Here is a 21,799-nt window from a genome sequence, read left to right as displayed (position 1 = left end):
ATAACATGATACAATATATGTCTATATAATATAGACAGTTTATAGACGCTTATCCGGGGTCGGGTCGCGGGGGCAGCAGCTCCAGCAGGGGAGCCCAAAATTCTCTTTCCCGAGCCACATTAACCAGCTCTGACTGGGGGATCCCCAGGCGTTCCCAGGCCAATGTGGAGATATAATCTCTCCACCTAGTCCTGGGTCTTCCCCCGAGGCCTCCTCCCAGCTGAACGTGCCTGGAACACCTCCCTAGGGAGGCGTCCGGGAGGCATCCTTACCAGATGCCCAAACCACCTCAACTGGCTCCTTTCGACGCAGAGGAGCAGCGGCTCTACTCTGAGCTCCTCGCGGATGGCCGAGCTTCTCACCCTATCTCTAAGGGAGACACCAGCCACCCGCCTGAGGAAACCCATTTCGGCTGCTTGTACCCGCGATCTCGTTCTTTCGGTCATGACCCAGCCTTCGTGACCATAGGTGAGGGTAGGAGCAAAAAATGACCGGTAGATCGAGATCGGCTCAGCTCTCTTTTCGTCACAACGGTGCGGTAAAGCGAGTAAAATACCGTTCCCGCTGCTTCCGATTCTCCCGCCAATCTCCTGCTCCAATCTCCCCTCACTCGTGAACAAGACCCCGAGGTACTTTAACTCCTTCACTTTCCTGCTGAGAGGCATGGCCACAGATTTATAGGTGCTAATCCTCATCCCAACCGCTTCGCACTCTGCTGCGAACCGACCCAGTGAGAGCTGAAGGTCACGGACCGATGATGCCATCAGGACCACATGATTTAAGAAATCGATACAGAATTATTTATAGGCCTAAATAGGCACCGCTAAGGCATTTAGGTTGTTCAAGTGCTCAGATTGTTTTTGATCATTTAACGCAGCGTGGTGTAACACCCATATTAAAGTCTGGTTTAGTGACAATTAACACAACAAGTGCATTTGGAGAACTCTGTACTAAGAAAAACAGGAGTCAGTTGTAGAAACAGAATCTGTCCCATCAGTCTCATCTGCTAAGTGATGCGACACCGAAGTCATCCACTGTGGTGAGTCTTAGTGCCTCTGAATATCAGAAAATAAGAACTAGTAGCAAAGCAAGAGGGAAACGGCACTTACGCAGTGAGTGGCATGCTGATGGTACTGACAGACACGGTGTAAAACTTGTAGCTAATGCCACAAAAGTACTGGACGTTAACCATTATACAGTTTATTAGCTATACCATTCTGGTGACTAAGCTAACAGAGCTAATCGTATAGCTAATGGAGAGCATAGCGTATCGGATAGAGTTGGAGCACTAGTCACTCCCCTTCCAATGGACCTTATTTCAGAAAAAGTATATACAACTAATGTTTATTTGAATTGTGCCCTGAAATACAAGCATGAGGTTTGTCAATTTAAAAGTTAATTTTGCAAGTCAAGTCGCAATTTGTCATTAAACTTTGCATCATTGACTTAACGTGATGCATGCTGGACTTAACTTTGGCATGCTGGTTAGAAATGTTGTCCAACTTTAGGCGGCGCTGCAAAACGTCACCATGTCACATAAAATTAAACCTCACAGGAGCAAACTGGCATCAGTTTTCTGAGTCAGGCCGACGACGCAGTTGCTATTCTCCGGCTGAACCCAGTTGGAACCACCATTTTGCCTGATCTAACGGCATTTGCAAAGGCAATTGCAGCAAGATCTGTTTTAAGCTCACAGTAAGCTCATGCGCTCTATGGGAAGTATAATGTGTCTGATTGAACACTGCTTAACCCCTGCACTCACGTCTGACTATCAAGTCAGCGAAAGTCAGCTGCGGTCATCTTAAAACGCCCCTATTAACTAAAGCTAATATTACCGAAGCTAAGGTAAAATAACCTCCATGTGTACATGTGATAAGAGGATCAGGAGTCGTTGGATTAAATACATCAGATTAAACTGTGCGTGGAACATAGCTAAGTTACCTAGCTAGTAGCAACCAAGCAGTTTTCACAAAACTAAATGTTACTTTACTTACTTACAACCAACTACAGCTTTTATCTTATAAATTGACAAACATCATAATATTCAGGGTAATTCAGGGCACAATTTAAATGGGATAAAGTTGTCTCTTACCGTTGACTACTGTACATATTTTTGCTGAAATAAGGTCCTAAAGGGCGTAAGCTTTAATTACCAGCACAGCATTAATTAGCTTTACCCTGGACAGAGGTCTAATCAGACACAATGCGCAGCCTTTTAATACTGACACGATTTTGAATCTTCTCCTGTATATCTTGGACATCTTAGTAATTAGAGAGCAGACGGATAATCAGACTGTTACTTCATTTCACCTCATTTTTCAGTCATATTAGGTCATTTCTGTTTGGGTTTATTTTGTTTTTCCCAAACCAGTGAACGGTGAGCGACACATCTGTCCCGCCTAGTCAACACAGAAACTTAATTTACTTTCACTGTTAACCTTTTTCAAGTTGTTAACATAAATATGTTGATTTACGAGTTGTTATTTCTGTGAGTCGACTGTGTAAGAAGCGCACCTGTGTCCAGCTCATCCCCAACTGTCGCCATTTTTGTGGCTATTTTCCATTGTCGGTGGATTATTTCTCTAACCATCGCAGTAATAGAAAGGTATGGAACCGGGCTAACAAAAACATGGATGTGCAATTTAATAAAAAGTATGTTTCATCAGTTATATTAATTTGATTATTATTATTATTTCTTAATTTATGTACCTGCAGGCCATTACTGCATTACTAAAAGGCAAGTTTAGTCATTTTAGTTTGGTTAGGTTTACAGGACTACTGCATTAGCGGTTAGCATGGAGATATTAATTCTTAATGTACATGTTGGAACAATATAAAGTCAGGCAGTGGTTCGATATGATTAGTGAGCTCCAGATAGCGCTCCTTGTGCGAGGGTCCCAGTGGGGTCCGTCAGTCCTCCTGAAGGCCTACTAGCTCACAGCTCTTCTTCCACAGCTTAGCCTGTAGCTCAGAGTCGTAGGAAATGTCGGAGGACTGCCTTTTCTGGCCGTTGTACAGGTAAGAGCCTCCGACACCTTCCATCTCAGAGGCAGCTGCGGCGTAGATGGCTGTGGATGCTCCCTCTGCTGGACTCTGAAAAGGACATGCATGAAGAGAAGGATGTCAGCAGGTTGTGTTAAAAGAATGTGAGTGTTTCATTCACAAACATGTTACCAAAGAGTAAAAAGAACCTCATAGTCCTGCTGTTGGACATCAACAGACAGAAAGACTACAAATTTAGCGGCGTCTGTAATTGTTTTAGAGAACCCAAAAGGAGAGAAAACATTACAACACACCTAGAATATTCAGACACACCCGGTTGATGGTGTGAATATTCATTTAGCATTCAGTTTTATTATATTTATTTAAAGTATTTTTTTGTTTTAACTCCAAAATCACGCAGACCAAAGCATTATCATCATAATATCAAACAGATGTTTTGTCTTATGGAGACTATCTGCATGAGTCATACGACAGGTCTGGACTGCTCCTGAATTTTGTTTTGCGTCCAAGATAAAATTCCAAATTAAATGTTCACATTGCGCAATGCCTCTTCAAGTTCTTTCAAATCACTAGTGCGTTCCATGTAGGAACAAATCTGTACTCACAAGTGGTTCTGATGTCTGAGCCAATGTAATTTATGCCAGAATTAAACAGACGGGAAAGGAAATCATTAAAGTGAAATAGAGTTGATGGCACTGATATTTTCTTTCAATAAAAGTAACGCACTGTTTACTCTGCTGTTCCAGGCTGTGCAGAGATTTTGCCCGTGTTAACTCAAGCTATGGTGAAAATGTACCCTGAATAGTATCTTGGCAACTGGTTTCTTCAGGGCCTGTGCGAGGCTCCACAGGTTGTCGTACAGCGCCGTGTCCACCATGCCGGGGTCCACGGCGTTGACGGTCACTGGGAAGCCGCCGGCAGTCAGCTGCTCCTGCAGGTAGTAGGTGAAGAGGACCAGAGCCAGTTTGCTTTGGGAGTAGGCACCATGGGAACTGTAGCAGATCCTGGAGAGGGGGGTGACAAACCAAAGTATTGGACAAATCTGAATGTTATACTGGTGATGGTGATGATGAGAGGTCAGAGGATCATCCTGAGGGGAATGTGACAGAAAGGCAAGAGCAGTTACCCCACCCGGATTTGAACCCGGGTCTACAGTGTACCAAACAAGCAACTTGACCGCAAGAGCCAGGCGTGTTGGTATGGCAGTCACAGCGCATACTCAACCGTAGTGACGGTGGTCCGTCACAGGGAACATGAAATTCATGGTAATATTTAGATATTTCACCGGCAGACACTGCCATCCCTGATTGACTGGTCAAAATTGGATGTTTACCTTTATTACACAACGTGCACAGGACAGTAGGCTGATGCAGAAAAACCAAACAGACTTCTGCACACATCAGACTGGTCCGTAACAACTTTATATTCTGCCTGTTTGTGTGCTGCTGTGTCTCACTTTAAGATCTAATGCAAGTATTTACAATGTGAAATACAGTAGAACAGTATAGTGTAGATATAACCGCTACACCAAACTTTTTAATTACTTGCTCCTGTCGTCTGTCGTCTGTCATCCTGCAGATGTTTGGTGCTGCGTGTTCACATCGTGCCGCTCTGCAGCATCCAGACAGCAACACGATTTTCCAGAGGTAGCTCGTTGTGCGTCACTGTGATTGGCTCAGCTGTTTCAGAGCAACAAGAACGGTGGTGTGACAGGCTGTTTATTACTAATCACCACGTCACCTCAGATCTATATCACCCAGGCCTTTAGCACTGCTGCACACGCATGATTCAAAATAGCAGGTGGAAACACCCAAGATGCTTTGCACTTGTCGTTGTGTTTGCACAGTTAAAATAACGTGCTTTTTAAGTGTTTATAAAACCGCCTAGTGATCTAAAGAACAACGATCATTTTACGATTTCCTTCTTTTCTCTCACCTCCTGTTTAAGTCATCCATGTTCACAACTCCGGCGTAGTGCGTAGCAGAGGACATGTTGACGATTCGGGAGCAGCGGCCCTGTCTTCCTGACCTCTTCAGGACGTCCAGCAGCAGGTTGGTCAGCAGGAAGTGGCCGAGGTAGTTGAGCCCAAAGTGGAACTCAAAGCCATCCACCGTCTGTGCTTCAGGAACCAGCATGGTTCCAGCTACATGAGAGTACATGCAATCGTTTAACATATGGTAAAAATAGTTTGACAAAGACCTCGACTTTTAAAAAAAATAATAAGCTTATATGACTTTTTTATGGATTTACGGAGACAATCAAAGTGGCCTACCATTATTAAACAGAACATGGAGAGGGAGACCTCTGTCTCTGAACATCTGAACAAACCGTTTCACTGATTTCAGTGAGGTCAGGTCCAGGAAGATGAACTCAGCTGTGAAAACAAAATAAAAACATGTTAGCACAAATTCCAGAGAGATGTGACAGAGACAAAGATAACTGTGATTTGATAAGTTAGTCTGACCAGTTAAGACTGTTTAAAACAGTCCTAAAGGGGTTTCCAGAGGGTTCCCCAGCAAAAAGGGAAATAATTTCTTATACTATAATTCGATACAGGGACACAATGACAGAAAGTGTGACTATAAGGCCATTGGTTTCAAACACTTTATGTAATAAAACATCTAAAAGCAAAACTACCATCACATGTGGGTCAAATTTTTGTCAGTTTAGGGGTCCTTGATGTGAAAAAGGTTAAGAACTACTGGTTTAAAATATTTAAACAAGCAGTTATGACTGCAGGTTTTTAAAGATCCATCTTGAAAAGAAAAGCCCTGCACATGCAGTGGGTGACTTCAAGTGCTGGAACACACAAACTAAGAATACAATATATAAGTAATGCTATTTACGTGACAGCGTCACACAGTGTGAAAACATGTCGTCCTCTGAATTTAAAGCTGCATTCATTGATCTTGGATTTTGGAGCAGCAGATCAAGCTGGTGAGACTTTTATTGTGGTCAGCCTAAGGCACACCTGTGCAATACCCATAATGTCGGATCAGCATCTTGACATGCCACACCTGTGGCACACCTGAGGTGGATGGATTATATTATTATTATATTATTATATATGGATTAGAAGTGCTCACTAACACACATTTTAACAGATTTGTGAACAATATTTGAGAGAAATAGGCCTTTTTTGTACGTAGAAAGTCTCAGCTCATGCCGAATGGGGCAAAAACAAAAGTGTTATAATTTTGTTCAGTGTACATATACACATATATGTACATATGTGTATGTCTACACACACACCAATAAAACTTTAAAAGTGGTGGCTGTACTTTTTTAACTCTTTTAACTCTTAGGTGTGCGGTAGCCAGGCAGGGATGGAAATAAATTATTTTAGGCCTAACATGTATTTAAATTTAATATTTACAATACATAAAATGCCCTTTAAAATAACATTTAAAACACTGTAAATTTAATTCTTACTTGAAGTGAAATAAGAAGTAGCGGCATTTCTCACAATTGATCAATAAATTTAAGGGATAAATGAGGTATCCCTGAAACATTTTGGTAATGATCACAGGACACATAAAGACGGCGCAGCATTAGAGAGCAAAAGGGAATTTAGCAGCACGACGACCCAGAAGAAACCGACTTCTCTCTTACATGCAAACATATTTATTTTGGACTGAACCTTTAACCTTTCACTGCTCCAGAATAACCAAAGAAGGTAAAGACAAAGTTTAGGTCAGAAAAACAGAGAAATTGTGTAAATTTCAGAGATGTCCAATTTTCACAGATCAAGTTATGAGTGAACTTCAAATAATTCTGCAGCAGTGGAAGTTGAAAGAAACAAATTTCTACAGCGTGTTAATTCACCCTCAGAAGCTTTGTTTGTACAACATTGTATAGGCTATATTATATATAATATTAATCAAGTAAGACAGTTGATCCTACAGTGAAATACTGAACAAAACTCCTTAATTTAATTGTTAATTTTATTTCTGAAAATGTCTCAGTTTTAGTGACATTGTTTTTATCTTTGTCAGTTTGCTGCTTACTTTTGTACCATTTAAGGTTTTTCACTGGACTTGAAGAACTAGAAAAATGTTTTAAAACTTTTGACCAGTAGTGTTTTTCTTCTCAGAAGTCTAAATTTTGAACGTGGGTTCTGTTAATTTAAGCGATTTTGCGTTTGAATTTGAATCACATGGGTTGATTATTATTTGGTTTAAAGGCCGTCAGCTTTGGGAAACTGAATCGATGCTTGGTGTCCTTTACCTGGTGTATGATTTTTGTTTGATCATTTTTAAATGACAGGTTAGGATTAAGACCGACCTTTATTTTGGGTATTCAGTAACCCTCCCTTACAATACTATCAATAGTCCTACTACTAATTTTGAATGCAGGACTTGTACTTTTACTGGATTTTTTCCCCCCCATTGTTGTACAGGTACTTTTACTTAAGTAAAGGACCTAAATTCTTCTTCCACCACTGGTAAAAATGATGATGTTTGGTGTGAAGTCTTCAAATTATCCAAATCTGCAGTTACCCAAGGACAATTTAAGGGTAAAAGTGGACTTAAAAAACAATATTAGTTCAGACAGTTACAGAGGTGAGTCTGCACTGTGTGGCTTCTGGGGTTATGCGCAGTTTTCTCCCTAAAGTCTTATTTTTTTAGCAACTTGGTGTCAGTTTGTAACGCTCTGGGAAGCCCCTTAGTGTCGTAGCTCAACGCACTGGGGGAAGCCCTGTAGCGTCATTTATTATGAACGCTAAAAGCAGGTGCACAGTAAATAACAGAAAGGTCCAAGTAATGTATTTTTTTTTTTTTTTTTTTTAAACCAAACCATGAAGTTTTACTAATCCTAACCAAGGACTTTGGTGCCTAAACCTAACCAAATTGCTACCTTTCACAACATTAAGCACTAGTTTCATTTTGAATGTTTAACTAGACGTTGCATATTTAGTCTTGCTAACTTGACCACGCAGCCGTAAACGTCTGAAAGTTTATGTAAAAGGTGTACCCCAGGGAGTTAACAAGCAATCCCAAGGGGTCTTGGCCAAGCGTCCATATATGAGGAGTTGCTCAAACACCTAATTAAATCAATTCAACACCTCCACTGCAGCATATTCTGCATTACACTAATTGAAATGCCTCATGAGAGAGGGTTATGTGCCAAAGAATGTCCATATAAAGGAGAAGCCTACTTGGAATTCAGTTAATCCCTGGTCTAATTAGTGCTGTTTCTCACACATCGTCAGGCTGACGACAATTTTAGGACACTTCTACTCAACTTCAATCTGGTTAATTACAGATGGACGTCTCCAGGATTCCCATTTAAAGCTATGGCTGCTTACTTATGATTATTTTCATTGTCGATTATTAGTTTCTATAACTACAAACTGCATCTCATCTTACAACCCTGTTGTATGTGTAAAACAAATGTACCTTGTGTAAAGTCAGAAAATTATAAAATATATGATGATGAGCCCAAAGCCCAAAGCCCAAGATTATGTCCTCAAAGGTCTTGTTTTGTCCACAACCCATAAAGCAGAAATTAAACCATTAAATATTTACAATATTTTTTATCAAAACTGGTCCAAGGAAGAAAAAAGATGAGCTGGCGACAGGGTCATGGACGGCCAAGGCATGAGGGAAGCGAAAGCTGTCCTGTGTAGTCCGATGCACCACACTTGTCAAAACACACAGCGCACATTCACAGCGGTCTATGCCTCGACGAGTGAGGGCTGTTTCGGCGGAGACCTACAAGCAGGTGGTCATAATGTTATGGCTGATCGGTGTATACAGAGGCCGAGCGACATTTTGCAGTTGCCTTCCACAGATCTGTCATCTTCCAGCTCCGAGAGCCTCCTGCTGTGGCGGCAGTGCATGCACACAAATGGACCTCTTTATTTAACAGTTTCTGAAAAGCTGGCAAATATCTGGCTCTACCATTTACAACCCACCATACTGTCTATTGACATGAATAATTTCAGATAAGGTGTTGGCTATCCTATGAGGGGGGTGCGCAGCAAAAGGACTTCAGTCCTTGTAAAATATAAAAGCATTAAGTTAATATTAAAATGGGATTTGAAAAGCCTTTAAAGAGATAACAGCAAGATTGTGTGCCACATTTTGAAACACAATTAAAACTTAATAATGGAGATTACAAATGACTTATATCCTTCATTCATCTCCTATCATTTTAAATCTGCATTTTTGTCTCTATCCAATGAAATCTTACAGGACCAGCTTTGATTTGAAGGTTCCACTTTGAGCATCACTTTTGTGTCACTATACTATTTTATAAAAGCTTTTGTTTTGGCTAGCAAATTGATAAAAGCAACAGAGAGAGATGGAGACAGGTAGATGATTACCTTTCCCCTCGCTGCCTTCTTCATGAATCCTCCTGACGGCTGCTGTGCCCTCTTCTTTCTCGTTCCCAGCTGGAGATGATGGAGATCAGAGAGGCTTGGTGGGCAGATGTCCAGTAGATATCCACTTCAACTAAATCCAACTGTCTACACCGGCTCAGTAAGACTAGCTAAAGAATGTCGTGTCATCTGTTTATCGCAGTATACTAATTATTCATCTATCCTGGAAATTCTTACATCATAAAACATAATCAATCTAAGGTTTATTTTATCATTTTGACTACTAAACAAAACACTGCATGCAACTAAATGACAGAGCATGTAATCACAAAGCACCTGCCTATTGGGGATTGTTCCTGTTGGTTTAAATGTAAGACCATTACTTCAGTCAGTCAGCTCAATGGAATTTAGTCTGACGTGGGGCAAGGTGCAAGGCAGCAGACCTCCAATACTCGTCACACATGGACGCTTGTTCAAGATCCCTTGGCGTCACTTTTTATCGACCTGGTTACCCCTTTGTGTGTCATTTTTGAACAGTCAAGTTAAAAACAATAAATATGCAACGTCCGGTTAGACTTTCAAAATAAAACTAGTGGTTAATGTTGTGAAACGTAGCAATTTGGTTAGGTTTAGGCACCAAAAGTACTTGGTTATGTTAAAATAACAATATTACTTGACTCAAGTAACATTACTTGCATAACTTATGCAAGTAACGCAACTAAAAAACCATTAAATGTTGACTTTTTGTTTCACACAGGAAACGAACACTGGTCTCCTGTGTAAAATCCGATTTCTAGCCCACCCCTCCACCTCCTTACATGGACTTTTCTGATAAATATCCTAAACCTTCCTTTAACATTGAAAACTGACGCTACACGGCTTCCCCAAGTGCGTTGAACTATGACGCTAGGGGTTTCCCAGTGCGTCACAAACCGACGCCAAAGGGTCTTGATTATGCGCCCATATGTGACGAGAGCGATAACATGGTGGTAGGTCTGTTTAAATTTCCACACAGTGTGTACCAACTTCAACATGAATTATACAAGCTCTTTGATACACTGTAAATACAAAACATTGGAATCTATGATATCTTAGGTTATAAACCACAAATGTAAAAGTATAGCCAATGCAATGCTCAAGCAGTAGCTAAAATAAGCACAAATTGTTAAAAATGTTGTACTACATATTTTTTTGTGCAAGAAAGTAACACTATGTTGTTACGTGGCTTTTGAAAAACTGAATTTGACACAATTATGGCGCACAACTTGTGTCTTTTTTTTAACATTATATCATTTATTTACAGTAAGATAGGGGGGAGAGACTGCAAATTACAGCTGAACTGCAGACTTATAACCTGGGATATGGTTGGACAGTTGCCTACCTATGATAACATGCATGCCCAGGCTTGCCAGGTGTCTCGCTGTCTCAAAACCCATTCCTCTGGTACCCCCAGTCACAACGGCAACCCTTCCATTTTGCTTGGGTAAGACTGTGTGGGAGGAGAAAGGGGACCACATGAGAACATTATTCAAATTCATTATTTTTTGGGAATCAGTTTGACTTTTTTTCCCCCTGCGCAGTTAAATGTAGTTACATCACAGCCAGGTCATTGATTGTTATTGATCCAGTTCCTGAACTTGCAGGGAGGAAAGACTCTTAATACTAAAACAGAAGGGTAAGCTATGTGAACTACTGAGAAGAATAAATTAATAAAGTGTTATCTGTTCGCCTTGTGAAAGACACGACATCAACCAGTCAGGCAATGTTGAAAACAAAAGCTTTACTGTCATAGTTATTTTACATCATAATTTATGTGTTGTGTTCTGCGGAGCAAGACAATTTTAAAACTCATTCATTGTTAATGCTGCAATGTCCATATACATAATATATTTACAAAGTTCATCCCAAACAAAACACCTGAATTACAGAACCTCAAAAAAGTGCAACAGAAAAGGCCAAAAATATATAACAGAGCGTAGAACATACAGCAGATGTTTGCAGGAGGCACAGATAATGAGAGACAACACACAGTGTTATTATGTAATCACCAAAACTCTTAGTTTTTGATTACAGGTGGATGTGCAAAGTACAAACTACATTTTCTGTAGAGCTTTTGACAGAAAAAACTACTGTGAGGAAGGAAAAACGTCAACTGTAGCAATTTAATGATTTTAGTTAATTTGTGCAATAGCTATTTTAAAAAATATATAATCGTTTATTAGACTTAAAGGCTTTTAATACACTCGTTCCAGAAGATTTACTTCAATTTACGTTTAGTGCGTTAGGTATAGAGCTGGAGTCAGGATGTTGTTAGCTTAGCTTAGCATAAAGACTGCAAGCAGGGGAAAATGGCTAGCCTGGCTCTGCACAAAGTAGAAAGAAACAGGTCCAACATCACCTCTGAGTCCAAAGCCACGGTCCCTCTGTGAGGCTGTACTTTTGCATGGTGCTGTTTTGAGCTCCATGCTAACATGCTCACAATGACAATGCTCAGTTTTCACAATTTTCACCATGTTCTTTATCCTAGTTTAGTGTGTTAGCATGATATTTCAAACACAAAGTACAGCCGATTCTGATGGGAATGTCATTAGGAACCAAAGTGTTGGATAAATACAACCTTTGACGCGATGATGGCGCTACACGGAAAGTTAGAGCATCGCTAAAGTAATTCACATTTGTTGAGATATTCAGATTGGACCTGGAGCCACGCTGCCTGCATGTTTGCTTCAAATTCTCCAGTTCCCCCAAAATGAAAAAACACGTATGTAATGGTGCCCTAACACTGCACCTCACACTTAAAATGGGTTAACTGCAGAGAATGAATTTCACTGTAAGTTGTACTGAGTTGATTGTGATGGGTCTATAAAGATTATATGATTTGATTTCTTAAGCAGCTGGTTTTGGATTTTACATTTCCATTTACAAATTAAACAAGAGGAAGTGTGGGCTTTGGAGATGTTGCTAGGTGTTTCCAACTTGGACAGATGCAGGATAGCCATTTCTCTTGCTTATGCTGCCTGACTTAAGCTCTGTCCGAGACAATATAGGTCAAACTCTTCATACAGATTACTCAAAGGAAGGTTATCATAACAAGTCCATTACATTTTCATACTACTGTCTAAGCTTGGGCAGTATCAAAGTATTACAATAACACGGAAACTAGATATCCCAAAGGTATGATTTTAAATACCATAAAAAACAGACACTCCTCTTTCTGGTGGATCAATCATAATGGCTCATTTATTTTCTGTGTTCTCAGTTTGGATTATAGTTTAGAGTCTGTCTCTCATGTCATCTCCGTGTCACACAGGCCGTGTTTCTCACTCTCTGAGTGGAGTTGCAATGCACAGATTTTAATGGCCGAGTAGCATCACGTAGGGTCTCTAGGATTTAGGTAGGTTTGTTTTTACCTAAATAGCGTATACTAGCGTAATAACTGTCAGAAAGGTATCAAAACATAGATACTGCTCAAGCCTACTACTGACTGATACACCTTGGTTTTAATGCTTCACCAGGTCTGCCATGTAGGCCAACAGTACACAAGGAATACCGTCATCACAATTATTTGACTTTTTGCAATGTTTAGCACACTGTCCTCAAGTGAGTGACCCAGACTAGTTTCCTTCATGAACATTGTCCAAGTCATCCTCACAAGGCTCAGGCTCATAGTAGTTTCGCGAGTTCTCGTACAAGAAGACCTGTTGATCAACTAATGCTGGAGCTATACGGTTCCTTTTCCCACACAGAACAGTCCCAGAGGAGCTGAACAGCCTGTGACAAGGTACACTCGTTGCAGGAATACACCAGTACTTCTGGAGCACCTTGGGTAGGGTGGGGAACAAGGGCGCATGACTTGACCACCACAGTAAAGGGTCTTCATCAAGACCCAAGACCCTTTGTGATTTGTAGTTGCTGAGCTCCTCTACCACTTGTGCATGCAACTCCTCCTGGCTCTGGTCTGCATCAGACTGGCAAAATATGGCAGCCAAAGGGTTGTTCTGGGTTACGCTGCTGGACGAAGATTCTCTTAGAGGCGTCTGCTTTTTGCTAGGTGGCTCGTCAGATACCAAGGAGAAATCATCTAGGCATGGTCGCTCCGCAATCTGCTTCTCAAGGATTGCTTTTGCCTCCTCAATGATGTTATTCTCAACTTTAGAGCATTCCTGAGTGGACAAAAAAGGCAACTTCTTGTACCGAGGATCCAGGAAGGTAGCAATGTTGAGGAATGTTGAAATTTCTTGCAATAATGGTGAATTCTGTGAATAGGTTTTTGAAAGGACCTTTGAGATGACCTCTTTGGTCATGCTGATCTCTTTGGGGTCCCCTTCCTTGACCTTGAGGGTGGTGTTCAACAGCATATGAAGCACAGGCCTAACCATGCTAATGGTTGGGTACCTGCAAGAAGTTATCATGTTTGCCACAACTTTAAAAGACTGGAGGACTTCAACCAAGCCCTCCAACAAGGCCCAGTCAGGACCATCAAAGCTGAAATGATGGCTGCTGGAATTCTCTATAAGTGCTGCAGTTACAGCAACCTGTTGCTCTTTCAGTCTTTGTAACATTGCTAATGTGGCCAACCAAGACCTACCCCTGTCTGTGATAAGTGCACACTGAGCAAGGCCATGCTGCTTTTGTTTTTCCTTCAGCAGATACATTGCTGGTTCTCTGAAATGATCAACAAGTTTGCGGCAGCATCCCAAAAAGCTGTCCACATGCGGCAGCTGGAAGGCTTCATCCATTGCACGATTGACTGTATGTCCAAAGCACGGCATTTCCACTGATAGTTCCAGGAGCGAGCATGCTTTTACAATGTCCAGTGAACCGTTTGTCGTGGCACCGCTGACTTTATGAGTTATTCCCCATTCAACAAAGGCTTCATACATAGCTCTGGTGATGTTCTCGGCCGTGTTGTCCTCTTGTACTTCAAAAGTTTTAAGGCATTTGTTGGCCACAGAGAAGCCAGTTGAACTGTTGTAATTAACCGAATGCATAGAGAGTGATATGTATGTTCTATTCTGGGTTTGGCTTTGCCAAAGGTCTGTAGTAATGCCACAGTTCAAAACACCCGCAAGCTCACTAAAGACCATGTCCCGGGTACGGCAATACATCCGAGGAAGCATTTTAACTCCTAGATCACTTTTGCTGGGTGGAGAATACTCAGGATCGATGGTACTCATTAAGGTCTTGAATGTAGGCTCTTCAACTACAGCTATAGGGTACAGCCCCTCGCAGATGAAGTTGATGACAGCAGCTGTCAGATCATTGTGTCGTCTGTTTTCAAAGTCTAAGTTCTGCCTTAGGTTTGTGTCCTGGGATTGTTGCTGAACATGTAGACCTGAAGGCTCAGTCTTTATCCTAGAGAAGGCTGTGGCGAACGCCTCGCGCATCTGATCCGTGTTGCTCTTCACAAACTCACTGAACTCTACAGGGTGGTTTTTTTCCAGGTGGTACGACAGATTGGATGTGTTTCCAGAGTACGCAATTTGACTCATACATACGCGACAGTATATCCGTTTCCAGTGCAATACGCAGCCATCTGCATCTGTGTCAAAGCCAAAGTATTTCCAGACTTTGCTTTTTGCCCGTGGGTGTGCGACCAGATTGAGGCCAGAGCATGAAGGTCCTGAACTTTTACCCTCCATTGGTTCCTTCAGTAAGCAATCACTTATTGAGTACCTAACAAGAATAGTGAAATAAACATTTGAGGATGTTGATGAAATCATTACAGCCATTTGAGAAGCTACACTGAAATAGGATTGTAAAATGTTTCAGCAATGTACACATGCACACAAGAAATCAGATTACTTCTACCCATGCTGCAGCCTGATCTCCAATAACCTGCTTCACATGCAAACAGTCATTATATTTCATATCTCCCATACCAACTTCTGCATTTTCAATTAATTATTGGAATTACACCTCCTTGAAGGAAGGTTCCTCTCCGAGATCATGTACTATCACTTCTGCTGATCACTGCCTAACTTACTTTCTTATTCGTTGCAAGAAATAAAATATGGATAAATAGATTAGATTCTTCATTCGTTCTTTCACATGTGCCGGATGCAGCAAAGAAATGTCATTCAGAATAAACAAACATGGGAGGAGTAAAGTTTACTCAGAACTGGGTAAAACAGGCAGACTCTGACCATGCAAGCAAAAACGAGAAGCTCATACCTAAGAGAGAAGTCTGTTATGTGGACGAGCCACACAACACTATTATTATTCTTCCATGACAATGAACAAATTACACTAATTACTTTTACTAATTTAAATATACAGTATGTGTCAATGCTGTCTGAGTTGTGTAATTATTTACTAACCATACTTTTTAAATTTCATTTGAACGGTGTTTCTGTTTGATAGGAAAATAGGTTTAAGAATATTTCCTTTCTTGACATTTTATGAGTTAATTTAGTTTATTTATCAGACAACAAAAGCTAAGAGAGCTTGTGTAACGTAGCACTTTGACCTACTCTACTTATTTGTACATGCATGGTTTTACAATGCAGTGGAGAATTACAACAGACTTAAACTCCTGTAAATGTCGTCCATAACCAGAAACACTGATGTCCAAAACCACAAAAAATAAATAGAGACCCAGGCAGCAAAACTGAATTTTTGCTTCATAAGCCAGTCAGGCTTTATCTTTTTGCCATGGTGGGAATTTAGGAAATCTCCTTACTACTTGTTAAACAGCTTGCATTTTTTGTGAGATTATACTAGTGTGTGTCTGGAGACACAATCGCCTCTATGTCTTACAGTGTTATGCATTAATGATTTCTCACTCTACCATCACATGTTTTAATGGTTTAAGGTATTGAAAGAAGATTCTTTTGAAGCTCAAGGTCTACTTACTAGCTGTCTCCACGGCTTTTAAACTCAGCAAAAAGTAGTGAGACCTTGCCCAAAGTCCAACATACTACTACTACTACTACTACTACTTCTTTCAAAGTCAAGAGTGAAGTCTGATGCTTAAATTCTCAGACTTACCCAACGTTTTAGGCAGGTTTCTCTACCATTAGATAAGCAACCCTATTCAATTAACAATAAATAAATAAAAAACTTTTTTAGGGTACTGCAAGTGCTAGTGTTACCCATTAATGATGGCATTGTGCTTGTTGAACAGTGGAAGGTGTTAATAACACACTGACACACTGAACGCTGAGTTTGCATATCTGCTGTTCATACACCCTATATAATACAATTATAATATACACCCTTGATTATGAATAACTTTAAGCCTCAATATAATTGTCACACAGTTTTCATTAAGGGGGAAATTAGCTATAAGGACCAAAACCAGGCTGTAAACATATTTATTTCTGCTGTAAAGTTGGTCTTTTTAACATGGGGGGGTCTATGGAGAGCGACAGTCTTTTGGACACCTGTCCATCAGGATAGGAGGGTACTCATATCCACAACAATGTGTAAATATAAGCAGCGCTGTTGAAAAAGTTCAGTAGGAGTCGCCTGTAATTTTTCTGGTAAGTACATTCTGTTTTTTTTTGTTTTTTTTTCGCTAGCCAAAATTTGCATCCCAATTAATATTACAGATTCACCTTACTAACCAAGCAAGCTATCGCCACCCTCTCACCCAGATATGGTCATGTCCAGTCAAGTCCCTTCCAAAAAGCCACTTCAAAATGGTAGTCCACAAACCTATGGGTGACACCATGGTGGCTACGTCCACTTCTTTTACACAGTCTATGGTCAAGATGGTAAAACCCTAGATTTTGCGAAACTCTTGCAAGATTTCTACGGGTTGTTTCTGCACATGGGTGAAGTTTGCCTTCAGAGCATTCTGTTCGTGTCCCATGTCAAACCAAAAGTCAACGCTGACTTATAATTTTAACCCAAACCCAATAATCTTTTCCTAAATCAACCAAGTAATTTGTTTACCTAAAACCGCAACCACAACTGGAAACAATTTAACAGAAAACTGAAATTATGTAAAGTGAGTCTAAAATTAAAAAGTACATTTTGACTTTTGGCTTCACACAGGACACAAACCCCATTCTCCTGAGTGAAGATCCTATTTTTGAGCCATTTAACCACCAGACCCCAGAGCCAGTCACTTGGAGTGGATATTATGTAGTAGGCCTAGCAGTATGTAGTTCTAGTTAATATAAACGTAAGGGCACTATTAAAGTCAGTTCATTTGAATACAAAACTGCTTTATTAGATACACTATAACACAGTCTTTTAACTGTCACCCTAGCTGGCAAAATAGATAGTGACAGGTGGTGCACTCATAAACGGTGTCACCAAACTCCATTAAGAATATCCCCAATTTAACGTCGTCTTCAATGTTTCCAACCATAAACGCCTGTTAAGACTTTACCGTTATCCCTTTCTAGCTAGTTAAATCCACACACACACACACACACACACACACACACACGACACCTCTGGTCGCATTTCTTTTCACTGAACTCGCATTTATCAGATTTGGTTCACAATGTAAGCTAACGTTAAGTTACATAACTTAAGTAACGTTTATGTTGGAAGATGAACCTGATGTATTAAGTAAATTACTGATCACACTAAACATGCTTGACTAATCAGAAGTAATATTACGCCGAACTGCCCAGAAGACACCGTTATTAAAAGCCTTAATTCAGACTCCATCAACTATGTTCACAGGTCGACGAATAAAGTAATATTTCTGTAAACTGTCAAATTTCTAAAGAAGTTCGGCATGCAAGCGGCACGTATTTGAAATGAAAATATAACATTAAAGATTACAGATTAGCAGACAGTGACAGACATTTGGGGAATATAGATAGACCTGACCTGGCAGCGTAAAAGATCTGTTGAACGTCTGATAGATAAGAACTTTAATTCCGCAGAAATACAGCCTGAGAAGAGGCACCAACACCGCCAGCAGCCACATCCCTCTGTTTCCGACCGGACAACTTCCGAGTCCAACGGTGCTTCACGTCAATGAGTCCGGCTCGGAGCCTGCCATGGGGTTTTTCCTTTCCTTGGTTCCGCCCCTGGGAAAATTGCGTCACAAAATGCCAGAAATGGTGCAGATTAACTGTTAAAACAACATACTGCATTTTATGAATGTGTTTTTATCATATTTTAGGCTAAAGCTGAGCGTAGGGCTGGTTTCCCGTGGAGGGGTCATTTACACAATGAATAGTATGTAATCTCATATTTTACTTCTGAAACAAATACTATATAAAAGTCCCTTATAGTTCCCAATTCATGAGTCAAAAATAACAATTTAGAATTTCCTAAAGAGAAAGAAACATGGGGAGTTGTTGAATTTTCAAGTTGCAGACTGGCCACTCTTTATAATTGTTTAAATTTCTTTCAGAGTAAAAAAGACCCCTACACACATTTAAATATTGTAAGTAGGCAAAGTAGGCCTAATTAGGCAGATGTGGTTGGGCTCATAAGATAATTTTTGTTTTGGAATGACAAAACACTCAGTGCTGTGTCAATCTTGGTAATAACAACAACAACAACAATAATTAGTTATTTAGCTGCCACTTTTTACAATTGCTATATGTGCCAGAGGTCACATGCCTCTGGAGGAATTAGGGGCTAGGGACACATTGGATGTGGTGGTTTGAATCCAGGTCACCCACACCAGAGGTTTGTGTCTTATCCACTGAGCCACCAACAGTACAGCAGCAATATAACTGGACAATATGGCAGCAAAACTAAAGGATTCTGGATATTTCTAGGCTGGCAAATCTTTAGCGAGTCAGTCACAGATAGGCTAATGCAAAGTCACAGCAGGAGGACACACAGAAAGGGCAAGTGTGATCGAAACAGCGGAAAAGGGACCTTACAGATTGCTTTAGCGTCAATCTAAATCACATTTGAACCCTCTAGGCATTGTGGATGTTTGATCTGGACCGGAGTTTCCCTTAACTTTCCCATTTACTATTGAATCGGAAGCAGATGATGAGACAAGATCTAATTTTCATTTTACTCACCAAACTCTCAAATAGCATGAACGTTCCCACTCAATCCTTCCCTAACGTGATATGGCTTTCAACAGAGTCTTATTGTTTTAAAGCGGGTCAGTTGTTCTGGATGAATCAGAATCCACTATTTCACCATTTGTCATAGTGTGCTGTTTCACAGATGCACTTTCATTCAAGTGTGGAAATGGTAAAGGTCTGTGGAGTGGGACTATTTATCTGCTTTCGGGGTATATTTGACATTTGGGACCATATATTTACTTCTTATAAGCTTGTAATTTTATGACCACCAGTTCAAATGTGACAGATTCTGTCTTCGTCCAGGGGAGTTTGATCTGTGATGCTCCAGATTATTTTGTGTCCCGTGTGGCTGTATGAAAGAAAGCATTCAGATTTCTCACAGGGTTTGAGGAACATAGAGACGATCATGGTTGATGAATTTAAACTGTCTACATTTTTACATTGTTGTTTTATCATTTGGTCAGTCTGCCAAACAATTTGGTCCAGAGCAAGATATATCACAACAACTACTGGCCAGAATGAACGAACCTTTCCTGCCACCAAGAGGCAAACATTTCCATTTGAAACTTCACTGAACAGAGATGAAATTTACTAGAACATCTTCTGCTCTCCAGAGGATGAACCTTTTTCTGGGTCACACTCCACGAACGGTCCTCTCACCCTACAACATTGCATGATATCCAGGCCTCAAGTAGACCACATGACTACTGGCGATAGAGTAGGCCTGCACTCAATGATGACAAGACATGTCACTTTCACATGTCTTCACTCCATGACTTGATTTGGCATGATTTACCTGTCACAGAAAGATTATTGAGATCTGGGAAACAGACTCTTGAGTCAACAGAACTCCCGCCGTGAAGACATCAACATCAATCCTCAGTAAAAGTCATTGTGCCACTGACTGACAACAGGAAGTGCGCCCTTTGTGACAACCATTTGATCTAGAACATAACATATATTTAGCGTGTGCGATCAACCGATACATGCAACGTCCAAAACACATGAAAATCCAAAGCTGTGGTGACTGACCTGTGGCCCCAAGCCATTTCATCGCTAGTTGCAGCTTTAATAATGTGTTTGAAATGTTTCCATGCAGGATAGCGGAAGGTGAATCAATGACACCTTTTTTTCCCCTCATTCATTTGTAAAGAAATCCATTGTTCCCAACCCTTAAACAATCTAAAAATTTACTTTCAACATGAAGAATTTAGTTTGAGTTTGTTTTGGTGATAAGGTGCTACACATAGACAAACATACAGTTGACATAAATAGATGTAGAAATATATAAATATGGAATAAAAAAATGCAAGTTATATAATAATAAAAAGAATAGAGGAAAAATAATACAACTATTTGCAGAGAAAGAACAACATTGCAGATGTATTATTCTGGGTTTGTGGTGTGCAGACGTATTGCAACGGAAGAGAATATTGTGTACATAAATATATAAATTGACAATATAAAAATATAGAACAAAGATTAACAAATAACACCAGACAGAAAAAGACCTGGCTCACAATATTTCAAAACAGTTACCTGTTGGTTTTGTTGAACGGTCTGTGATCCGCTAACCCAGGAGCCTTTACTGTCCGGGCCCTTCAAGAGCTTTATCGCTATTATTATATGTTTTTATTGTAAAGCACTGTGTGACTTTGTTTTTGAAACAAAAAAAGTTGTATATAAAAAAGTTATTATTATTATTATTATTATTATTATTGTGAATGCACCCATAAAAAGTTATTGCACAGTTGCTATTAATCGGTGCATAAACCAGACAGGTGTATTTATGCGCATTTTGTGTTCTGTAACAAGTGATTCAATACTTTATTGGCACATGACAAGACATCTAATCACAACAATAAATAGAATAAGATCACATAACGTTTAACATATAACCACCCCACCGCATGGATCATTACGTGCCATCCATCTGTAGATGTATCGTCCAATGCAAATAAAAATAAAGTAAAGAATACAGTGCATACTAGTACAAGAATAAAACATATTAGTCATTCGCACCACTTATTGTTCTGTAATGACTGTTTGTTTTTAACTAATCTGTTTTTGTCAGGTTCATTAAGCAATATATCTTTTGTAACAGCCCTCTCAGACTGCCACACCCGGTGAGCTCTTTAAAAGATAGGAGGACAGTTGGACCTGCAAAGTCTAGTTCATAGATAGCCACGTCTAGTGTGCTGACGCTGGTTTGTATTTGGTGTTGCGAGAAAAGATTTAGGTTGGTCTAGCTTTGAGAAAACGTTGGAAGCTACAGTCAAAATGAAGTTTGTTTTGAGGGTCGCTTTCCTTCTGCTTCTGGTTTCTGGCACATTGGCAGTAGAAGGTAAGCTGACAACTGGACAAAAGTGTAATTTTTACACTTTTATCAAAAGAAAGGTTATCCATGATCATTGCATGGTTATGACCACGTGGGATCACTCAAATCAGAGCAACTTGTAGGGTTTAGTTGTAGAGTATAACCTTGCGGGGGGGGGGGGGGGGGGGGGGG

General features: G+C 40.3%; 2 protein-coding genes and 1 long non-coding RNA gene across 3 annotated transcripts in view; 1 reads left to right on the top strand and 2 right to left on the bottom strand.

Moving 5' to 3' along the window:
- Nucleotides 1-1,186: 1,186 nt before the first annotated feature.
- Nucleotides 1,187-18,250, bottom strand: dhrsx (dehydrogenase/reductase (SDR family) X-linked). The gene is made up of 7 exons (XM_046053729.1): nt 18,122-18,250; nt 10,710-10,817; nt 9,332-9,400; nt 5,276-5,377; nt 4,939-5,146; nt 3,800-4,007; nt 1,187-3,093 (listed from the first exon to the last, which is right to left on the bottom strand). Exons 1-7 carry the CDS (start codon nt 18,219-18,221, stop codon nt 2,911-2,913), a joined length of 978 nt encoding a protein of 325 aa, XP_045909685.1. The 5' UTR covers nt 18,222-18,250; the 3' UTR covers nt 1,187-2,910.
- On the bottom strand, nt 11,089-18,251 carry LOC123973566 (E3 SUMO-protein ligase ZBED1-like). The gene is made up of 2 exons (XM_046053715.1): nt 18,122-18,251; nt 11,089-15,004 (listed from the first exon to the last, which is right to left on the bottom strand). Exon 2 carries the CDS (start codon nt 14,968-14,970, stop codon nt 12,943-12,945), a length of 2,028 nt encoding a protein of 675 aa, XP_045909671.1. The 5' UTR covers nt 14,971-15,004; nt 18,122-18,251; the 3' UTR covers nt 11,089-12,942.
- Nucleotides 18,252-21,521: 3,270 nt separating this feature from the next.
- The window catches only part of LOC123973576, a 2,623-nt gene continuing 2,345 nt past the window's right edge, over nt 21,522-21,799 (top strand). The window contains exon 1 of the long non-coding RNA XR_006825645.1: nt 21,522-21,634. This is a non-coding gene — a long non-coding RNA (uncharacterized LOC123973576). The remainder of the gene's footprint in view (nt 21,635-21,799) is intronic.

Source organism: Micropterus dolomieu, linkage group LG01 (assembly GCF_021292245.1).
Source record: "Micropterus dolomieu isolate WLL.071019.BEF.003 ecotype Adirondacks linkage group LG01, ASM2129224v1, whole genome shotgun sequence".
Lineage (NCBI taxonomy): Eukaryota > Metazoa > Chordata > Actinopteri > Centrarchiformes > Centrarchidae > Micropterus > Micropterus dolomieu.
This window is presented reverse-complemented; position numbering and strand designations above follow the sequence as displayed.

What these genes read in the sequence shown, in the direction of transcription:
- LOC123973566 (XM_046053715.1), bottom strand. Translation starts at nt 14,970, where the DNA reads ATGGAGGGTAAAAGTTCAGGACCTTCATGCTCTGGCCTCAATCTGGTC.
- dhrsx (XM_046053729.1), bottom strand. Translation starts at nt 18,221, where the DNA reads ATGTGGCTGCTGGCGGTGTTGGTGCCTCTTCTCAGGCTGTATTTCTGC. An exon ending in CAGATCTTTTACGCTGCCAG is followed by an intron (nt 10,818 to 18,121) that starts GTCAGGTCTATC and finishes CCTCCCACACAG; the next exon opens with TCTTACCCAAGCAAAATGGA. An exon ending in AGAAGGCAGCGAGGGGAAAG is followed by an intron (nt 5,378 to 9,331) that starts GTAATCATCTAC and finishes TTGTTTTCACAG; the next exon opens with CTGAGTTCATCTTCCTGGAC.